This window comes from Haemaphysalis longicornis, unplaced genomic scaffold (assembly GCF_048455015.1).
Source record: "Haemaphysalis longicornis isolate Haplotype H1 unplaced genomic scaffold, Haemaphysalis longicornis Haplotype H1 scaffold_1, whole genome shotgun sequence".
NCBI lineage: Eukaryota > Metazoa > Arthropoda > Arachnida > Ixodida > Ixodidae > Haemaphysalis > Haemaphysalis longicornis.
The window spans coordinates 95,111,914-95,129,764 of NW_027526203.1; the positions used below are offsets into that span (position 1 = coordinate 95,111,914).

Genomic DNA, 17,851 nt, shown 5'->3' on the forward strand with positions numbered 1-17,851 from the left:
CCTTACCCTGACCTTTCCAGAGAACAACAAACTACCCTACGGCTCATATAATCGGGCTCCTTTCCACACCAGACGTGTCTTCACTTACTGCACCCAAATGGCTATGACGCTGAATGTATATTTTCCTCAGAAGTAGGAACGCTCCGCCACATAATCGCGGTGTGCGACTTGAGCCCTGAGCACCCTCCCCTCTTTCCGTCAACTATCCGACAAGAGCAATGGGAGATGCTTCTGTCCAGCCCCTTTCTGCCTACCCAGCTTCAGCTGGTGGACAGAGCACAGGCGCGCGGACTGCAAATGGGCTCCCGTGAAGAAGGAAGCACTCCCCTGGGCTACACTTTGGGCCGTACATAAATCTGAATAGAAGTATTCCCTCCTGCTCTTCCACCTCCTGCTCCTCCACCTCGGCCGCGGATCTCGTCGCCGCCGTCCGCCGCGGCAGAGACGGAGAAGTAAGATCGTCTCATACCGGGGTTGAGCTACCTTTAATTTTATAAAAACAGTTTCCACTCATGTCATAGACAAATACAACGTTACTCAACCAACCATCGTTAATGTAAAGTCCATTGATTTAACCTTACCAAGAATACATCTTTCAAGTAATAAATAATTTGGTTAAGTGTATTTCACTTCTGTGATTTCACTATTTGTAGAGCGATGTGAGTGAATTTAAGGGACGTCGCATGGGTAATCGTAGTGGGTGCCGTATAAAGCTTTGCTTTCCAACCACATTCACAGGGTGGATTGGCGAGAATTTTTTTGTCTGAAATGGAATTTTCCGACCAACAAAGCGCAAACAGCTTTGGTGTAAAAACAGTGTGTGTTTCATTCCGGCCTTTCTTACCAGCCTTCTTTGCTTAGGCTATACTTACAATGGCGACGCGACATCCCACTTTTGCCTTCAGAGATTCTATGAAAAAAATGGAGCACACATGACGTAATGTGTAACATCACTTTAATAAACATCGCTGCCGTAAAAAAAAGCGAACACAATCGCCGTTAAAAATCCCGAAAAAGGAAATAAAGCCCTATTCGGTAGCTTTAGTGCAGTAAACCACTTCTCGGGTTTTGTGACGCGGATACTCAATAGTCTATCTGTTTCTTCCACAATGGCGTCCCGGAGCGCGAGATGAGATAATTCCGGCAGTAGTATTTTAGTTCCTCACAAAACAATGAATATTTGTATAGCAAGCAACACATCCAGGTTTAGAAGGTATACTAGAGGCAACGAACATCCCCGCAATACTCATTACTTCCATTCGTGATCGAGTAATACATCCCTAACTGTTCGAATAGAAGAGCTTAAGTGACAGTTGAACACGAAATTTTTTGTGTTTGGGGTAGGCAGTAGCTCCTATTTTTGATCTTGGAGTGGTAAAGTTACAGAACGAATTTTCCTCTGTGATTGGATGAACAGCAACATTGGGGATGGGAGAAATTTGGAGAAAAGTAGGTGACCGTAAAAGCATGGCTCATTATACTTAGTCATGTCACTTACAAGCAAAAAAACATTAGAAGCTGCTCTGCTGCTACCATTTTGCTTTTAACACAAATTTCTGAAATGAATTTGGTGGAGTTAACGGTGTACCTTTAACGGTAAGCTGAGTGACGCACCCGTACTAACAATGAACCTGCCGCATTTGTACAAAGTTGACCTAAGTTACTCACTGCACTAAATTGACATTTTTGTAAGCTTCTTCTTTTTAGTACATTGCCGGAATTTGACATGGAAATTTTGTTATTACAGAAGGAGGGTCCGCATTCCTCAAAGAGTTTCCACCCAACCACACATCTGTCTGCAAACAGACAGATCAGTGGAACAATTTTAGTGCAACGTGCACGAGGCTCCACACGGGTGTTCTTCACTGGCGAACAGTTTTGAGCACCCTGGGCTGGACGCGTGTACAGCCGCATCCGCTCACATGCCCTACTGCGCTCAAAAACTCATTACACAAGTAAATGTTGAAAAGGCTCTAGGGAGATGAGAGAACTTCGGAATACGTCCGTCGTCTGTCATCATACCTGTCGGCAGCCTTATCTGCACCAGTTTTCGACAGTGAGCGCCAGATGGGCTATCTACAGTCTCTGCGATATATCTGCTGCATGTTTGGGTAGCCTAAAAACATTCAAAGCGTGTTAAACAAAATAAGTTAAACTAGAGCTACCTCCTCTCAGGTCGTATCACGCTACACGTCAATCAGAAGTCCAGGACAAAGCACATGTTAATGACAAATGCTCCAAAGGAGATTTTGTTAAATTAGAATTGCGTATAATCATCAATTGAGTGTGTCTTTGCCCTTCTGTCAACTTTATTGCAGAGGCCACAATATTTATTTTGCCCTGCAAAGCGTGGAAAGTTTTATTAAGCTCTCATCTAAAATCAGAAAAATGGTAAGTAAACTTGACAAAAGCCAAGGTTATATATACAAATAGAGGAGATTTAATGTAGCGGCATAATTTGTTTTGATAGCTGGTGCTGGAATTGGGAGATAAACTGGTTCCCCTGAGCGATAACACAAGCTAAAGCCTTGGACTGTTCCCATATATTTCATGTTGTCATGTACAAGCGCTAGGCGCCCCAGTTTAACACATAACGCGTAATATTTTCCCATGAAGATTCAGAACCACTCCTGATGCCGTATTTCCAGCGACTGCACCGAAGGCAAGCTTCTATGCTTACATTTCGACTTGTCTTCAGCCACAACGAAACATAACATGGTTGACACAGTGTACACTAGTGTCCAAGAATTGTACACATGTCTTCGCACTTATAGGCGTCACACATATGAGTGCTGAATGTAAAAAACGTAGCACGTTTCCACGTGGCTCTTTAACAGTTCGAGCAGTGCGCATCAAATTATCTTGTCACACAGGCTCCTTCTTGACGCCGTTGGAGACGGGTGTTGGGCATTCCTGCGGGGCCTGCTTGGTCACATCTGCAGTTTCGCCAACGCGAGGCGGCTTGTGCGACCCGGTCACATTGTCCCAGAACCAAACAATGGGTTTCTCGAAAAGCACTGACGCCACGAATCCAAGAATGACGGCCACGATGAAGTTGGAGATGGCCGACATGAACTGGACGTTTTAGGAGAGGGACGAGGAGGGTGTGGAGAGGATAAAAAAAGACGGAGTTTGTGATCACCAAAATATCGCCACAGAGTAATTGTTTCAGCCATGCATAGAACAAAACGTGAAGTTAAGGTAATACATTAGGTGGTGCGGTTCATGCAAATTTTTAATATTTTGCTAGGTTTTGACCGTTGCAACCACACGCACATTTACGTGTGGTTGCATGCAAAAACTGTATTGATTTTCCGCTGCAAGGCTACGGCAACACCGTTGTCATTCTAGTAAAAATGTCGCAAAATGACAGCAAGGGCTGCCGTTTTGCTACATTTACGGCCGTTAGCAGTGTACCACTGTTCTGACAATGGAGAATCTATTATGTATCGAGAACTCAACTTTTCTGTTTTCTTTAAGTCAGCAGTGCATTTGGTACTAGGTGTTCTTAGTGTTTAACACATTTTGATGCATCCTATTGGCAATAAATGCTTCCACGCTTTTTTAACTGTCCGCCAAGAAGCCTCAATGGTGATTTTTGCTATATACATTGCCTCTCTGCATGTTTTGATCAGGACAGTACTCTACAATGCATCTATGATTTTACCGGCCTGAAAATAAAATTGAACGTTGATACTCAGCTTACGCAAATTAGGTGTAGCTGGAAGCGGTACATTTACTTTCACGAAGATGCCATCCCGGTCACCTGCGCGGCAGACTAGGATTTGAATTTTTAAAATTTATTTGCAGCAATCAACAAAGCCGTAAAGCAAAATAACCAATGTTTTGTTTTGAAATTGTTAGGTTGCTTCACAGTGAATCACTGAATGTCTTCGAAAAACATTAATTGCAATATCAACCCTTACACTCTTTGTACCGCTTGATACCGCCTATATGCTTCAAGTCGTACGAAAATTGTCCCGTGTGGCCAAAGCGGCAAACTACGAAGTCATCGACATGATCACTTTTGCATACCCACCAGCTGAACAACTATGCGTCAAGTGAAGCCCGCCTGAAAGAGCTTCGATAGTATTTAGCAAGAAAAGATACTCACGACATGGAAATGGTCCGGGCTTATTCTCTCTCGAATGGTCCATAGCTTCAGGTAAATAACATAAATGTGCACAACATAAATAGTGAATGAGATGCGGCTAATTGGAACAAGTGGTTTCCACGACAGGATGGTGTTGATGATTCCTGCATAAATAACAAACAATTAGAGCGGCATTTCACACGATACACCTTACGAGTGGAATAAGTGGAAAAATATCAAGTAAAATCTTCAAATTCGTTCTAGGTACGCAAACGAACCTCACTTCGTTTTCTTAAGTCATTAGGCTGGTCGAATTACACCATACGTGTCCTGTTTAAAGTGTGCATAACAGTCAGCACAAATTTCTCATACAGCTCATCGGGTATGAGCTACTTTGTGGGTATGTATTACTGAAGCAGGCTTAAGAGTACCTGCGCAGATTTCTTATGCTCATGCTTGCGGACTAATTCATTTTGTGACTGATTCATAGAACTTGTGACCTGATCTATATGACTGAGTTTTGATAGCCGTTTTTTGAAGAAATTTTCGATACTGATTTGCGGGTATGTGCTACTGTGTGGGTTTGCAACACTGCGCTAGAATTCAGAGTGCGGCCACATACTTCATGTGGGCGACGCAAGTACTGCCTACGTGTGTACGAGATGTCGGCTCGCGTTAAAGATCCCCAAGTGGTCAAAATTAATCCAGAGCCCTGCACTACGGTGCGTATAATGGCCTGTGTAGCGTCGGCGCGTTGAACTTCTATAGTCAATCCTTCAAACCAAGTAGTGCCCGCGCACTAAAACTTTGAGCCCGCAACAGCAAAGCTGTTTCGTGTTGGGCTTCCCGCCTCCACCGTGCCACGTTGTGGTGCTTTATAATGATTATTAGCTAATTGAGGTTCTATTATTTACAAGTTAGCCTGATGTTGGCGGAAAGGTCGTGCATACTAGAGTTATTCAATCGATAGCAACGTCTAATTCCTCTGAGGTCATTGCACCGCAAAGCTACCCATGGTTTACTTCCCTGGCGTAAAGGAAAACAGGAGAAATTACTTAGGGGTAACAGGATTAGCCTGCCACCTATGGACAGAAAGCAGAAGTAGTAATCAGACATTTGCAGCTCCTGCCGCTAGCTGAAAACTAAGTGCCATAAACACATTGGGAAATCTTCTTAATGTAATGTTTTCTAATTTGAAAAACAAGTCTGGGTAAATAAACTTCGTTATTAAAAGGAACTGTTCCCTGCAGTTCAGATTTAATGTTTTAGGCACAGAACCAATACGCAATGGAGGGGGGCAGGCAGATATTCTACAGCGGAGTTTCTTAACAGGTGTATATTCAAGAATTCTGTATGTGTGACTACGCTGTGGCCAGTCTCTCCTGTTTAAACGCAGCTAATGCTTTCGCTTAGGGTAAATAAGTACTAAGTTCCTACAATTATTTATTCCTTTGAAGTTATCATTTTTATAACCGGTTGTTGTTACTTTTTGGCTGATACTAGCATAAACAGCAGTCAAGAGGATAACAGGGTAGGGCTCATCTGCGGCTGTTATACATGGTGGACCTGGAGTGGTGCCCGCAGGTATGAACACTAGGCCTCACCAAAATGACCTCACTCACGCAAGTGTGACGAAAAAGTACTAGTTAATAATTTACTTCGTTTAGGATGTTCACAATAAGGTTTGATGAATGCGCATCGCAGTCCTTCACTACACAACTTGGAGGAAGAAATTCTGCGCACAGGATTTTGATATTTTACAAATTGTTGGTACGTGAACCTTCGTAGTCCTTTATGTCAGCGCGAAATGATGCAGATAATTAGGTCCTCTTTTTCTGCACTACACGTGGGCAAAAATTTATCAAATGGAATTGCAAAACTAAAATTATGCTGTACATTTCCAAGCTTTTCGTTCGAGCATGTAAATACGCAGTGCTGGTGAAGCGTCATGACCAACAAGCCGCGACGCAGTGTATTATGCAGCCCACAGAAATTCCGAAGCATTCTTCTGTTATGAGCATGCTTATCAGTCCTGAACTAAGACACGGTGACAGTTCTTTATCACGGCGAAAAATAAGAATTAAAAACTACCACTAGGGTTACTGTAACCGTGTCAGCTGCGAAAACGTGATGAATGCCTTAATTTACCGTGGTAGGGCGTTCACTAATCTCGCTAACAAGATTCACGGAATAGTCTTTCAGATGCCGATGCTTGTCTTGGAGATGTAGACGTTGACTGATATTCGGTCTTTGCACTCTGTTTTCCCCGGCATCCACTGCCGGATTACGCTTGATCTCGGGACCTCGAGTAACACCACAGGGACAAGCTCGCGCTTAACATTTGAGCTCACGCTTGCGCGCAAGAGCTGGCTTGCCCCCATGGCAGCTACTTCTTCGCGGGAGCTAAGTATCCTTGGCGGAGCTGTCAGTCTGAGGTAAGCATACATCCGGGCTTCCGTCCTTTTTACGTGTACCATGCCCCGGCTCGCGGCCACCCATTTTCCTTCACAAGCACTGGAAATTATTGCTGATTCTACGCTGAGAGCGCTCCTTTTGCCTTTCCAGGTATACAGAGCCACCCAGTGAGTAGTAACGCAGATTGCGCAACTGTTCCTGATGGTTTCCAGGTCGTGGCGGTTTGGTAATTCATTCTGATGTATTACACCAGTGTCATCAACCCTATCCACAGCTTGAAGGCCAGAAGCAACAGGGTGTAAATGAGAAGCAGCGACTTGACAGTATGAAGGCCTGAATTCATTCTCACGTTATACACCAGTGTCAACTCGAAATGTGTAATACGTCAGAAGCAACTGTTCTTGCTGGTTCCCAGGTCGCTCCGGTTTCTAATTGCCACACGTGGCACATCGTCTCCAGGATCGAAGGCGGATCAATTACTTCCGTCTTTTGATAAAGCTTTACCCGCCACAATCTTCCCAAACGTCCCGTTAACTGCGGACGCTGGGAAATGTCGGTGTACACGCATTCGGTGCCACGCGAATCAGAGACGGGTTGTTTTAATGAGGCCAGAATCCTTTATCAGGCCCAATCACCTAGCATACAGTCGTTCTAGTGTCGCATACTGTAGAATTCGCACTTACAAGGCGGGTCTGTGACGTCTGATACGCCATGTCTGAATAATATGACTAAGCCGATGACACGTGCTAAAATTCCACCAATATGTGATACCTCATCTGGACGGTATCACGGAGTTTATGATGACTTTATGACGAGTACGCGAACCACAGATAAAACCAAAAGCGACGCATTACTTTCATTCTCCCGTCTCCTCGGCCTAAGTACTTTATGATAGCATTGCCTGTCCAAAGTAAATGAGTAGAAGCCCTCCGGCCTGCAGGAGTTGATCACGTACGTTACAAACTGTACAAAACTAGGGCCATACTGGTCAAATGTGCTTCGTGAAAGACTGTAGCCAACAAACTTTTTTTCAGCACTAAAACAAGGAGTACGTTGCAGCCTATAGGTGATAATCAGCTACAAGATGAGGCCGTTTCCTGCAATCTTTACGAATACACCTTAACAAAAATAACGAAGAGGTCGCTTATTAGTCAACAAACGTGTGGTGAATGCACCTTTCATACTTAAACATGTTCGGAAACTCACACGCATTAAATACGACAATTTACAGCTGTTGATATATCTGGCCACGGCACGTAATACTGCCATACCGCAATCAGAAAGACGCGTACGTCCATGCCCACGGGAGCCTTTTCCAGATAATGATAGAAATTTTTTGGTTTTTTGCTGATATCTTTGCTTTCGGTTTGATCTACCTGCACTGCTGCTATACTTATTCGGTTCGTAACAACTAAAAATGCTAAACACCGGACAAATCAGAAATCCGAAGGGGGAATGGTCGGGTAATGCTTAAGGCCGTGATTCAGCGGCATTGATTCACTAGTCCAATCGAAGTCGGCTTCGTTGCTATACGGAAAAGCGTTGCTGGCAGAAAATATCTTAAAGCGCAATGTAGGAAGCATGTTAACAGATCTTAAGTACCTTGGGCTTTTGTAATACATCCATAAGATCTCATCTATAACTGAAGAAAGCTAGACGTTGAGCCCCTTCAAGGTCATTTTCACTTCTATACACACAGGTGTTGCTGGGATACATTTTCAGGGGCAATATAGGCGGGCTTATATAGGGGACTATAATAAAACGGGCGCATGTGCTTGTCCCCTCTTCTCTCTGTTAGTCACGCGTTCCACGCTTTTACTCTTTTGTGAATGCAATTCCAACTGATCACCTCTTTTCGGTTGTAGTTACTTTCTCAGGGCTCGTACAAAAAGCTCCCAAACCAATGTTATTTACCTATATTCTGTACATCGCAAAAACGTCGGTTAAAAAGGTTTGAAACGTAATTTGTAGTGATAGGGCCACAGAAGAAGACGTGTTTTTTACTTTGGCGACATATTCCCCTGAGCGTTCCGGCAAGTTATTAAATAGTGCCGTAGCAGCGTCAGTTATTTAGGTTTTTAGTGGTTTAAAAAGTACCCCAAGCTTAGATCTCTTGTTTAAAACATTACAGAGGGTGCGACCGTCAGCCTGGTTTAAAAAGTACACCTTGCATAAATCTCTTGTTCGGAATATAACAGGGCATGTCGTCATCAGCCTCTGGCCCACAGAGCAACAAAATTCATCTAGCTCACACATCAGCAAGGCAGTAAGTTCATGAACAAATATAGTTGTACGGATTTATTACCACAGCGGACTGAAGAAAACTAACCATTTCCTCGGGCAAGTAGTTTATATTCAATGAGAGCTTGCTTCTGGGCTAGTTGGTACATTATTTCTTGCAAAAACACTGCGCTAAATTGAAATTACGAAGACGAAGGACGGCGGAACACACGATGCAGACTTACGAAACCGCATATCAACTGGCTTTTACGTTCCGACCCTATCGGAAAACACTGGAAATATAAACATAGAAACATAAACGTTCAAAACCCCGCACAAAACCCTATCTGTGTTAAGTTCTTAAGGCCATCGTAAGGCCACCGTAAGTCGTAACGCTTTCGTAAGTCTGCATCGTGTGTTCCGCCGTCCTTCGTCTTCGTAATTTCAATTTAGCGCAGTATTTTTGCAAGAAATAGGTTATATTGAAGCAGTGCAACATCGTACCCCGCACAGAACCGAACAATTGAGCGCAGATAGGGCTAGGGATACGTGCGTGCACGAACGGCTGTTGCTTATGATGTCACCTTATTAGGAAGATAATTTCCCTTAATTATAAAGCCGCCTTTCCCAAACACGTGTGAGCTAACTCATTGAGAGCATTCAGAAGGTTTCACCATTTAGGAAAGATTATTTTCATTGATGCATTGTGGTGTTTAACGCGCCGAAACTCTGCCTGGGCTACGCGGCGCGCCGTAGTGGAGGACTCCGGATTAATTTCGACCACCAGCAGGGGATCTTTAACGTCCGCCGAAATGTTGTCGCTTTTCGCCTCCATCTTAAAAGCAGCCACCACGGCCGGGATCGAACCCGCGTCCTTTGGCTGAGCAGCGCAACCCCTTAGCCACCGCGGTAGGTGAGACTCTTTGCAGCGAGCAAGCGATCTCTGTCAGCCCACTGAACCACTCTTGTCGATATTTGCACTATGTACTTTTGCTACATTGAAATTTGACGATATTTAAAAAAACAACGCTCGTTTCTGTTCTCAAGACGTATTAGCGAAACTTTTCACCCGAACGACACTGTTTACTGTCAATTTCTTTAGTTTTATTTATTTATTTATTTATTTATTTATTTATTTATTTATTTATTTATTTATTTATTTATTTATTTATTTATTTATTTATTTATTTATTTATTTATTTATTTATTTATTTATTTATTTATTTATTTATTTATTTATTTATTTATTTATTTATTTATTTATTTATTTATTTATTTATTTATTTATTTATTTATTTATTTATTTATTTATTTAATACTGCCAGCCGCCCTTTGGCAGCCAGTGCAGGAGTGGTACAGTGCGGAGTACGAACACAGAGTTTACACGCGACCAGTAACACGGCCCGCGGTTCACAGGGATGCCGTAAGCTTACAGAGTGTTACGACACACAAGCGCACGCAATCAGTACACGGCCCACCATTCGCAAAGCAGCAGTAATTCTCGTTACAAATGAAATGCCTACATGAGTATTCAATAAAACCGGCAATGCAAAACACAAGAAAGTACACTGCGCGCATTGCCCAGGATGTGCGAAAAAAAAATCTGACTGCCATGTGAAGACAAGAAAACACTGCGCAAAAAAAAAAAACGAGCAGTGTGCGCTAGTGGCATGGTTGCAAGCTAACACGTGAAATAAATTAGTTTCACAGAACAGAAGGGGAACAAGACTAGCACTTAAATCATACACAATTTTCAAAGCCGTCGAAAAAACATTTTGATTAGTTAAGTTAGTAACGTCGCGTGGCAAAGTGTTCCATTCTGCTATCGTTCTCGGGAAAAAGGATAGACGGTGAGCGTTTGTTCTCGTGAAAGGCATTAGGATTCTTTTGTTGCGCGTGTTCCGGGTGGGGCGTGACATGTTCAATTTCGGTAGGTATTGAAGTCAAGCTTTGAATAACCATTGACTATGCTGTGTAATAATTTAAGTCGATTTAATTTGCGGCGGGACTCTAGTGTTGGTAGGTCAGAACGCCTGCGCAGTCCTGTCAAGGATACTCGCCTGCTGTATGCGTTGTAAATAAATCGCAACGCTTTCTTTTCTACCCGTTCGAGCATCCTAAATCCGTCTTTGTGTGTGGGTCCCAAACAACGTCTGCATGTTCGAGCAAGGGGCGGACCAGCGTAGTATACGCAACGGTCTTCGTTCTGCTTGTACAGTGCTGAAGTCGTTTCTTAGTAGCCAAAGTCTGCACAGTGCTGATGATGTAATGTCGTGTATGTGTTTGATCCAGGTGAAGTTTGATGTCATGGTTACACCCAAATATTTGAACTCGTTAACAACCTCCAATTCAATATTGCCAATTTTATAAGCATATTGAAGCGGACACTTCTTGCGCGTTATTGTCATTTGGCGGCACTTTGTTGTATTGAGGCTCATGTTCCAATCGGCACACCAATTACTAACAGCTGTTAAGTATTTGTTGAGAACTTGCTGGTAATTTTCCGATTCAATAGGGAGATATACAACGCAGTCATCGGCAAAGAAATGGAAACGCACCGGACAGTCGAACTGTAAATCGTTTAAATAGATAATGAAAAGCAACGGACCTAAGACGGAGCCCTGTGGGACTCCAGAAACAACTGATGACAACTGAGAGGTAGACTCACTTATTTGAACGTACTGATACCGGCTTGATAAGTAGGAGTCCAACCACTGAGGTATTTTCTCATTTTTGACCAAGTTTCTAATTTTCAACATTAGGTTGCTGTGGGGTACTCGATCGAAAGCTTTTTCGAAATCCAAGAATATAGCGTCAATTTGCCCCCCCTTATCCAAAACTGTTGAGATGTCGTTACTCGTGTGTGTTAGTTGCGTAACCGTTGAAAATCCACGTCGAAAACCGTGCTGATTGCTCGTAAAAAACATGTTGCTCTCAAGATACGTTACTAGGTGTTTAAATATAAAGTGCTCCAATACTTTACCGGCTGTACACAAAAGGGATATGGGGCGGTAGTTTTTCACAGAGAGTTTTTTGCCGGATTTATGCACAGGAGTAACTTTTGCAGTTTTCCAATCGTCTGGAACCACACCGCTTAGTAAACTTTCGTTAAATATAATGTAAAGGTATTTCGAGCACTAGTCTGCATACCGGTAAAGGAATGCATTTGGTATGTTGTCGGGACCTGCGGACTTTTTAGGGTCAAGGTTAAGCAAAGTCGAAAATATTCCCGGCTCGGTAATAGTTATACCGGGAATGTCAAAGCCAGTAATATTGAAATGAGTGCAGCACTGGGCCGCACGTACAAATACAGACGAAAAAAAGCCATTAAAAGCCCTTGCTATCGTGCAGGCATAGGACACTTCCCTGTCGTTTATTTTAATTTTCCCTACTGGGTCTTTCTTTTGGGTCATGTGAGTTCAGAACTTCTTAGGGTTGGTGGGAAGAAAGCCGTGCATCTTAACATTAAAAAAGTGATACTTTGATTCTTTAATATTTTTCCGTAGGTCTGCCCGTAGAGAAGGCAACACGTTAGGGGTTTTGGGCGCTCTGCAAAGACGCTTAACACGACGTTTTAAGTGAATTATGTCACGCGTAATCCACGGGCTTTGGCGGTTAATTTTTCTTTGTTTTTGTGGGACATATTTATTAATACAAGTATGCACGGCCGTCTTGAAATGCAACCATAATCCGTTTACGTCGAGGTACCCGTTATGGATTCAGAAAGAAACACGAGATCAAGTAGTGACCTTGAGTTTGTTGAAACACGAGTAGGTTCTTGCACAATTTGGTCTAATTTACAAGAAAAAACAACATCAAGCAGTAGTTCGGAATGATCGCAGGTAGGAACGGCACGCATCGAATCCCAGTCAATTCGGGGCAGATTAATATCTCCGGAGAGTACCATATGCGCGTACCGCTTGGCATACTCGCCTACATAATCTGCAAATGCTTCAAGTGCTGTAACGTTCGAATTTGGTGGCCTGTAAAATACACTGATGAAGATGCTGAGTTGCGGATGGTGAAGAACAATGCAAGCCATTTCAATGTTTTCGTGTTGGGGAAAGGGAGTATAGTCCAGGCCTTTTTTTTATTATTAGTGCCACACCCCCACCTTTCGAAGCCCGGTCGCAGCGAAAGATTTCGTGGGAGCTGGGTATCGCTACCGAGTCTGGAATTTCGTCACTTAGCTACGGTTTTGTTACGGCCGAGGACGTCAGGATCGTATATGGTGAGAACACTTTCCAGATCATCAGGCTTGTTTAAAATACTTCGTGCATTTATATTCAAAACAGAAAAGGGTTTAGAAATCATGTGTGAGGGCACATCAGGGTCGCTCCTTTCTTTGCCATCAGCTCGGTCATGGTCTGATGGCAATCGTCACTGCGGAGGGAAAGGGACTCTCGATCCAAGAGTGTCGTCCCACACAAATAGCTTTCCATCGACTTTGATCTTGTCGAATGACTGCGTCACTTTTATCCCCTTCTCTCTTAGTTCAGCTGTGCTATCCCAAAGTTTTTTCCTGTGAATGGTCGCACAACATGCACGAGGCCTTTGTATGGTAATAAAACGTCTGACAACGCTGGCAGATGGTGTTCAGGAAAATGTGGATTTTTTGTGCGGGGGGAACGCACGCTATAATTTAGACACAAGAGATTTGTTTGTTTTTCTCTTCTTTAATAGGGTGATGAAAAAATTGGCACACCTCGCACTAGTGCTGCAAGCGTGGAGAAATAGCAGAGCTAGCGCCCCTCCCTCTTTGTCGGAGATGCAGCTGTTCCATCATCATCATCATCTGTCCCACAGCCCACTAGGTCCGCTGCAGGATGAAGGCCTCTCCCATCTAACTTCAACCAGTCCTGTCCTGTGCCGCTCGAGTCCATTCTTTGCCTCCCAATTTTCTCGTTTCATCCCTCCATCGAGTAATTTCCCTTCCTCTTCTTCTGGATACGTCTCTTGGTGTCCACTCTGTCACCGTGGTCGTCCACCGAGAGTCATTTCGCCTAATTGCGTGGGAAGCCCAAGACCATTTCTTCTACTTTATTTGAACTATGATATGTTCTCCTCTAGCTTGTTCTCTGACCCATGAAGCTCGTTTTCTGTCTCTAAGTGTCACTACCATAATTATGCCTTTCATGGCTCTTCGAACCGACATAAGTTTGCTTTCAAGTTTATTAGTAAGGCGCCAAGTTTCCGCTTCATGTGTCATCACCTCACAATTATATCTGAACTTGCCGCTAAATTTCTCCACGACAGGCAGGCACGGATCATTTCATCCGCACGCCTACGAATCTCTCCGAAAGTGGACCACATTACTATGCGCTACAACCTGCGACCAAGTCCAAAGCCAATGCCCGCGCTACTAACCCAAAGGAAATATTGTGCGCCCAGAATGCAGTAATAGCTGAATCGGATAGACGCCGATTTTATAACGCGAGGGACCCTGGTTCGATTCCGAACTCGGGAAGCGTTTCCTTTTATTTGCAATTGGCTGGACATGCCATTGTCCTCACCGCGGCAAACTCGTACCAGTGGGGCCTTTGGGGTGGCCGAGTGATTAGATTGCCAGTTTGCCGGTTGCATGGCGTAAAGGTCCCTGGTTCGATTCCCGGGACCTCCCTAACGACATTTCTTCTTGAGGCTTCGGGGGTTCATGTCGAAGCAAGACGTATTTGTGTCGCCCTTGTTTCTGAACACTGCATTTCACAGGGTTTGCCCCAGGGAATTTTTTATTTGTACCCAAAAAAACACGCCGTACTCTACTGTGCAGCTAGGAGTAGCATATATACAATAGACAGTATCGCCCATGAAGAATAGAGAGTCGAAAATTACCTCCACGGAACGGAAGAACTACTACCGCCTAGGCACTCGATGCTGGGTGACATCAAAAAAGAACCTAAGCAGTTTCCTCCGAGGGTAGCTGAAGGCACGCAGATCACATGTCCTGTATCGTGTGAAGGATCGTGACTTCGTGACTTCACTGAGGAATCGCGTGAAGGATCGTGACTTGGAAATGAGCGTCTCTGAAAAATTCTCCTGAGCGAACCCCTTCTCTGTTTGTGTTGAAACCAGTGGCGTAACTAAGGGGGGCAAGGGGGTACAAGTGCCCCGCGCGCCACTTGAGAGGGGGCGCCGAGCAGAGTCCTCTCAACATGTGCCCGAGGGAAAAAAGCAGCAGCGGGGCGTCACTGCCGCAAAAGTCCCTGTTGAGAGCGCCAGAATGGGCTTGTTGGCACGACCATGCAGCAAAAGAAGAGGGATAATGAAAACAAGGACGACACGTGGGCGTCACAGATGTGGCGCAATGTCGGAGGACATACACGGGGCGCTAGCGCCCCACGCACCTCCCGGCATAGCGCCCCGTATATGTCCCCCTCTGTCCGTCCTTGTCTTCCTCAGGACTATTCATTTGCTACAATGTGGCTGTTCAAGTAGTTTCTTTTCTTACTGCTTTCCTTGTCACGAAGCGGCGCCATCCATTTGTGTGAATACTTAGGTACGGAGTCCAGGCGGCAGCCCCAGATGATATCCAGTGTGTGTGCGTGCTGCATTTATGCATGTGCTTTCTGTTTTCGTTTGTATTCGAGAAGCGGGCGGTGAGGTGGGTGGCGCTCTTAAAGTTTGCACCCTTACAATTAGATTAATCTTTTTCAGGTATTCTTACAAGGCGAGGTGAACCACGCGCAGTAGATTTTAGGGATCCTCTTTTATATTCACTCCGAAGCATCATAGTCGTGTTCGATCAAAAACTAACCCACTACGAATGCTCAGTGGAAAGCGTTGCGCTCCTCAGCTTGCGCGGTTGTGTTCTATTTCCTGCCGCAGCCCCGAGCTAGCACATCAGGATGGCTAGGTTCCGATGTCTCACCCTTTGAAAGACGCTCCTCGCCGTTTTGTTTCCGCCGACTCACGGCTGGGCTACAGCGGCGGCGTCCGCCGCTCTAGCCCGGCCGTGGCAGACGCTGCTGCGTTCGTGACGCCGCCCCCGCGAATTTTAGGTAACGGCTGGCAGAATCTCTTGTTTCACTGTTTGTAGAGCCACGTGTGTGAATCCAAGTGACGTAGCAGGGGCAGTTGTTGTGTGGGTGTCGTTTAAAGCTTTCCTTCCTTGGCAGCACGGCAGCAGTGAAGAACGTCGACTGAAGCATTTTCAACTTATCTGGTGCAGGGCTGCTGATACTGGCCGTTGCAGCTCGCTGCGGCTGTTTTTCGTACGGCGCAGATCAAGCTATCTTCAGTGGCACGTCACGGCAAACGTGCCGTCTGCTACTGTGACGTTTCTGCAATCACCAGTCGTGGATTGGCTCACCGCCCAGCGCCAGGCGTACAAAACCCCTGGGTGACGGCTTCACCAGCTTCACCGGTCACTTGGCAGCACGGCAGCAGCGAAGAACGTCGACTGAAGCATTTTTAACTAATCTGCTGCAGGTTTGTGCAAAATTCCTGCAGTCCTTCCTATCGATTCTGTCGCTGCTGCTGCTGCTGCTGCTGCTTGCTTGCTTGCTTGCTTGCTGCTTGCTTGATTTTAAGGGTCTAACGCGCCGACGCAACGCAGACGATGAGGCGCGCCGTAGTGGAGGGCTCCGGATTAATTTTGACCACCTGGGGATCTTTATCGTGCGCCGAAATCTCGTACACACGGGCGTTTTTACTTTTCGCCTCCATCAGAAAAGCGGCCGCCGCGGCCGGGAATGGAACCCGCGACCTCGTGCTCAGTAGCGTAACGCCTTAGCCACTGAGCCACCGCGGCGGGTTGCTGTTGGTGCCGAAATTGAACTGTTTCTTGGTTGATGTGCCTTTTCTTGAACCATGGCCAAGGAGCTGAGAGCCCTGTTTGATGAACTTAAGCGTGACCTTCGAGCTGATTTCAAGGAGTTAAGAGAATCGCTCGATCAGGACGTCCGTAAAGAACTGAGAGAAATGAATACTTTCATAACTTTTGCGACAAACACTATGAAGAAATTAAGGCCGAAAACCAGGTACTTAAAGCATCAAACGCGAAACTTGAAGAACTGTGCGCTGAACTTGCACGACAGGTTAAAGACCACGAAGCGAGAATTCTTCAAGCTGAGCAGTACTCGCGTAGTGCGAATATAGAAATAAAAGGAATTCCAGACAACGCCTCAGAGGGCTTAACTGATCTACTCATCAGAATCGGTGGAAAAGTGGAAGTATCGCTTGCTGAAGCTGATTTCGAAGCTATTCATAGAGTACCAACTGCTAAAAAAGACACCCAACAGAAAATCGTGGTTCAGTTCGCGCGACGACAGCAACGGGACAACTTTCTACAGAAAGCCCGTGCCGCTCGTCTGAAATGTTCGGACCTGGGACTTGGCTCAGAGGAACCGGTATTCGTAAATGAGCATCTTTGTCCTGAACTGAAGCGCCTACTTGGCCAGGCTACTGCGCGTAAGCGGGAGTCGGGCTGGAAGTATGTCTGGGTACAGAATGGCAAGATTTACGCCAGGAAAATGGATAACGGCACGCGAATAAGGATTCTGAGCAGCGAAGATGTCGCCAAAATGCGCAGTTCACCATAAAGGACATGGTACCGCAGCATCGCGTCTTAAACATTCCCCTTGTCCTCATGAGCTATCTAATCAAGCTGACAGCGTTAGCTTGTCACACCCATACCGTCCGACTGTTCGATAGCCCCGTGCAATTACAAACTGTGCCCCCGCCGATTCGCATCAACTATATCTTTTATGCCGCGGTCGTTTTTCTGTACTTTTTGTTTCCTTTCTGTATATTTTTGGACACTTCACGTTGCTGTTATGTCTTCGAAGTGTTTCTTGATTCTTGACAGCTTTTTACACGCCCCCTTGGTGTTCTACTGGTGGTCAATTATGTCTGTTTTCTCTGCACCTGTTTTTGCAAACTGCGGCAGTACCTTCTATCGCAAACAGCTCACAAGATTTCTAAACTTGGAACTTGTAATAAGCATCTATTACAATAATATGCATCTATTGCACTGGGTATTTTAGATTTTTCACTATATTGCATGCACGGCCTCACATGTGCTCGCGTTATTATGGCCGCACTGAAAAACTCAAACATGAATAAATCATGTGTTGGTCCACGTACGCTTGGGCAAACGATTGTAGAATATTATGTATCGCCTCT

General features: G+C 44.9%; 1 protein-coding gene across 1 annotated transcript in view; it reads right to left on the bottom strand.

Annotated features, from left to right (window-relative positions):
- Nucleotides 1-938: 938 nt before the first annotated feature.
- LOC144178212 (nose resistant to fluoxetine protein 6-like) overlaps nucleotides 939-17,851 on the bottom strand; it is a 216,268-nt gene continuing 199,355 nt past the window's right edge. Inside the window, exons 14-15 of the mRNA XM_077705894.1 lie at nucleotides 4,115-4,257; nucleotides 939-3,075 (exon numbers count right to left, since the gene is read on the bottom strand). Coding sequence (XP_077562020.1) covers nucleotides 2,866-3,075; nucleotides 4,115-4,257 — 353 coding nt within the window. The 3' untranslated portion in view covers nucleotides 939-2,865. The remainder of the gene's footprint in view (nucleotides 3,076-4,114; nucleotides 4,258-17,851) is intronic.